Source organism: Juglans microcarpa x Juglans regia, chromosome 2D (genome assembly GCF_004785595.1).
Source record: "Juglans microcarpa x Juglans regia isolate MS1-56 chromosome 2D, Jm3101_v1.0, whole genome shotgun sequence".
NCBI lineage: Eukaryota > Viridiplantae > Streptophyta > Magnoliopsida > Fagales > Juglandaceae > Juglans > Juglans microcarpa x Juglans regia.
In genome coordinates, this window is record NC_054596.1 from 36,862,023 (window position 1) to 36,866,691 (window position 4,669).

The 4,669-nt window shown below is 36.9% G+C and overlaps 1 protein-coding gene across 1 annotated transcript; it reads left to right on the top strand.

Annotated features, from left to right (window-relative positions):
• The first annotated feature begins 471 nt into the window (after positions 1 to 471).
• LOC121251087 (transcription factor bHLH68-like) lies at positions 472 to 4,174 on the top strand. The gene is made up of 9 exons (XM_041150401.1): positions 472 to 945; positions 1,194 to 1,506; positions 1,896 to 1,970; positions 2,314 to 2,379; positions 2,651 to 2,716; positions 2,916 to 2,972; positions 3,122 to 3,166; positions 3,479 to 3,529; positions 3,724 to 4,174. Exons 1-9 carry the CDS (start codon positions 716 to 718, stop codon positions 3,856 to 3,858), a joined length of 1,038 nt encoding a protein of 345 aa, XP_041006335.1. The 5' UTR covers positions 472 to 715; the 3' UTR covers positions 3,859 to 4,174.
• The last annotated feature ends 495 nt before the right edge of the window (positions 4,175 to 4,669 follow it).

Consider the following 4,669-nt stretch of genomic DNA (forward strand, 5'->3'; position numbering starts at 1 on the left):
TGATCAACTGCTCATGACACTAGGATTACAGTACTATATATCGTACGCACAACATGATGATCAATATCTAGCTATACTGATAACATCAGCGCATGAGTAAGATTGTATGAATCAACATCCAAAACATACAATTCATCAAGTATGTATATGATCAATATATATTAAATTGATTAAGGTCCAAATTTCTTGTTGTATCTATGAACAGGCCTGTTTTCACCTTTATATATATATATATATATGTTGCACATTAATTAAGGTCCCCCATGCTTATAGACATCATGCTGACGACCTATACCAGTTTGCCACATGGCCTTGATATATACCAAAAATTGTATGCTCACAGTCACTTTAGTGATATCCATATTTTTGTTTTCTTAATATATGGGAATTGCTACCACCTTTTCTGTCCCACTTTGAGATAAAGTAAAAGCAGTGAAAAAGCAGGAAAGAAAAGGAAAAACATAAAAGAAAGGAAGAAAGAAAAAGGCAAAGCAATAAAGAAAGATGGAAAAGAGAGGAAGCAAAGACAAAGGTTCTCAAGACTCCATGATTATTCAAATTCTCCCTAGCACAGGACTTGGGGTTCCCCCTACTTAATCCTGAGTAAGAGGACCTCTCAAAGTTTCTACAAAGACTTGTTGGCCAGGGAGCTTCAATAAGAAGCTAGAAAAGCTAGCTAGGGAAACTGAAGAGAGATAAAGGGAGTTTTCTAGGGATGAATAGAGGTGTTTTGCAGAGCTCACCGGTGCAACAAATGATGGCCGGAAACCCTAACTGGTGGAATATCAATAGCATGCGCCCACCGACACAACCATCTTCTCCTTTCTTGCCTATTCCAAATTGTTTCCCTCAATATGCACCCACTTCTTCTTCTTCTTCGTCACTTCCCATTCATTCTTGGCATGATAGCCAGGAGCTTCCAGAGTCATGGAGCCAACTACTCCTGTAATCTCTCTCTCTCTCTCTCTCTCTCATACGTGCATCCATGGCTGCATGATTAATTATCAGATTTACCTCTTTCTCTTTATATGATATACGCATAACTAATCATTCCCGCTGTTTCTGTTGATCTTATGAACTAATTACATGATACACGTTTTCAATTCTCTCTCTGATCTCTCTCTCTCTCTCTTCAAACCATATGGAAGATCTATAATATGATTGGATGGGGATATTTTTTTTTTTTCTTTTAGGGGTGGATTGGTGGACGAAGATAAGCTTAGTATGAACCCGTTTCAGCCTAGGAGGTTAGAGAATTGGGAGGACCCCAGCTTACTAAGTCAAGCTCCAAACGCTTCTGCTGTTAATGTCAAGCAAGAACACTCTGCAAGCAGCTATGTATATGGACATGGAAGTGAGGAGTTTCAAGCAGCAAAACCTACGTGGTCTCAAGTAATGCCTACTTCATCTCCAAAGTCTTGTGTGACAAGTTTCAGCAGTAACATGTTGGATTTCTCTAGCAACAAGACAGATGGGAGGCACCCACCACCCGATCGATCTTCTGAGGTAAGATAGAAATTGAGATTGGCCGGCCTCGTATTGTCGAGTTCAGAATTATTGATTTTCTAGCTGGTTTTCATTAAGTCTCTTCAGATTATAATTTTCTGAAATGAAGGTCCATGTTAAACTCATGAATAGATGAAGACAGATCATGAAGGTCGTGATTACTTTTTTTATTTTTATTTTTTTTGGGGTGGGCCGGAGAGGGGGTTCACCCCAACCGGCCCTCTTTTAATTCTTATCCTACTAAATTGCTTACCTTCTTTTGCTCAAGTTTTTGTTTCCGCTTGTGATCTATTTCCTGCTCTAATTCACCAACTGGTGTAGCTAGCTAGCATGTTCATAAGTGCAAGGCAATGAGGGCTCTTAATTACATTAATCTTTCCTTTCTGAAGTGTAACAGCACTGCAACTGGTGGGGCACTTAAGAAAGCTAGGGTTCAACCTTCTTCAGCCCAAAGTACATTCAAGGTAATGTTTACAACGCAAAACACCTAGCCACGCCCCCCAATGTTTTTATTTTTTATTTTTTTGCAAACAAACATACAACCCCACACACACCACAGGTCCATACCCACACATGCATACACAACAAACACACACAAACATCTGTGGGTAGTAACTGTTGTCTTTCTTGATTGTCACTTTTCAATAGTGATGATTCTCTATCTATTCCTCTCCAATTTACCCACCAAAACAGGAAAATCAAGTCATTCAAGTACCAAAGAAAAAACCATATATAATTAGATTGCAACCATTCCTCATCCGCCTTCTAATCTTCTGTCTTATATTTTTACACGTACATGATCATCAGGTGAGGAAGGAGAAGCTAGGTGACAGAATTACAACTCTCCACCAGCTGGTATCTCCATTTGGGAAGGTAATCCCTAAACTAGCTAGATAATTAATTAAGATGCCTCAAATTAAGTTTAAAATATTTGGTATGCATAAAAAGGACGTAATGGAACAACATTTCACAATCTTTATGAGGAAATACACATAAAGAGAAATTCTTTCCGTATGCGAAAGCTTCCTTTCTCCGTCTTTTTCTCAAATTACTAGACTCGGGTTTTCTCTTTTAACTATTAAAGAAGACACGGAAATATGACTTTGGACGGTTGTGGTGTGTGGTACTTTTTAACCTTTTGCAGACTGACACAGCCTCTGTGTTGTTAGAAGCTATTGGGTACATCAGATTCCTTCAGAGTCAAATTGAGGTGATGTTTCTTCTCCTTCATTTATTTTTATAAACAACCAGAAGGAGCTCATGAGCTAGCTAGAGATTTCACACTGTAAAAGTTTATTTTCTCAATCTTCTTTCAATAATACTGTTTAGTTAATTATTGAAGCTTTTAATACATTATGCATACATACAGTACTTGCTTAAATTTTTTTTCCACCCTTGGATACATGCAGGCCCTCAGCCTACCTTACTTGGGCAGTGGATCGGGAAACATGAGGCAGCAACAAGCAGTAAGTCACTGCTTATATATAAACCCATCTGATCTCTCTCTCTCTCTCTCTTTCTCTCTCTCGGCATGCATGTGATGGTGTTTTTATGGCCAATAATGTGGCATGAATTAAATAATGATTGCTATTTTGTTATTGTATAATCTTGTTAGGTTCAAGGAGAGAGGAATTGTATATTTCCTGAAGACCCTGGTCAGGTATGCTTTATTGGATCCATTGCCTCCTTAAAGGGGTGTAGCTCATGTGTGTAGGGAACTTGCATTTGGAAAAGCTAGCTATACTAGTACTTTTCTGTGTTTGCTATACTAGAAATTAAACTAAGTGCTAGCTTCAAGATTAAAGATCATGCTATAAGATCATGTATAGACTTCAATCCATATTAAATCCAACAAAAATATTAATGATTATAGACTAATTAACTTGTTCAAATTTCTAAATTTTTAAGGTTTCACAAAGTAATTAAAATTTCTAATGCTTTTGACATGTTTGTCCCCCGTTTTTTTGACCAGCTGCTGAATGACAACTGTATCAAGGCCGGGAAAGGAGCTCCTCATGAGCAGGTACGCAGTTCTTGATTAAATATATACATATATATATATATATATATATATTTATAGTAGTGTACTCCTGTCTTGTTAAAATAAAAGATTCTGTCACTTTTTTTCCATGTACAGCTTTCTTGTACACCTAAAAGTCGAGATGGAATTAATATGCAAACCCTTTTTCTTTTTTTATTCATTTGAAATTGTTATAGGATTCTCATGAAGAGGCAAAGAAAGACCTGAAGAGTCGAGGGTTATGTCTGGTTCCAGTTTCATGCACATTGCAAGTCGGGAGTGACAATGGAGCAGATTATTGGGCTCCAGCTCTCGGCGGGGGCTTCCGGTAGATGGTTTTTTAAGCTGCTGGTAGCATATGCAGCACAGTACGTAATTAGAGGTTCACAGAAACGATATAATATCATGAGCAGTCACTCTGCTAATATCTAAGGCTGATTGCTCATGATGCTATATACAATCTTGAATCTCTCTCAATGCATTTGTGCTGTACTATATGTTGGCTTGCTAGCTAGGATTTGCGCGCAAGTTCTGAATTAAGACTCGAATTTATGTCGATTAAGCTTTAATTATCTATCTTCATCCTAAAGCCGCTGCTACATTAATGCTTTCCTTTGTATGTTAGTATTGATCGATCGATCATTTAAACATTGAAACTGTTCAGTACTGCATGCACATGAAAACGATCGATGTACATATATAAAGATCTTAAAAAATAAAACTTACAATGATGTGGTTCGATTTGATACATTAGATCTATTTTATAATAAAAATTACTTTATAATATGACGTATTACGTCAAATCATGACAGTTTATAAATTACTTTTTAACATTTTTGTACAGACCAAATATTTTTCTATTCGTAATTGGCAGGGCTTAAGCTGATTCAGGAGTGACATTAATTATTAACGATATTAATTACAAAAATCGCGTGCAAGGATAGCATGTAAGCGAAAAGAAAACTGAACAATTCGTTAGACCATGTGGGCTCATAAAATAAGAAATTGATACATAAAGCCGATGATCACTGGCCCACAGGAAACTTGAGAAAGTACACAATTATTTAAATCTCACCATGCTCATGGAGATAATTACCTTATCTTTTAAATCAAAATATATCATTTTTGAAGAAGAATCCTTGC

Bases quoted from the DNA above. Each gene is read 5' to 3' on its own strand.
- LOC121251087 (XM_041150401.1), top strand. From the start codon at position 716: ATGAATAGAGGTGTTTTGCAGAGCTCACCGGTGCAACAAATGATGGCC. The intron at 1,971-2,313 runs GTAATGTTTACA...CATGATCATCAG, and splicing joins CAGCCCAAAGTACATTCAAG to GTGAGGAAGGAGAAGCTAGG. The intron at 2,380-2,650 runs GTAATCCCTAAA...AACCTTTTGCAG, and splicing joins TGGTATCTCCATTTGGGAAG to ACTGACACAGCCTCTGTGTT.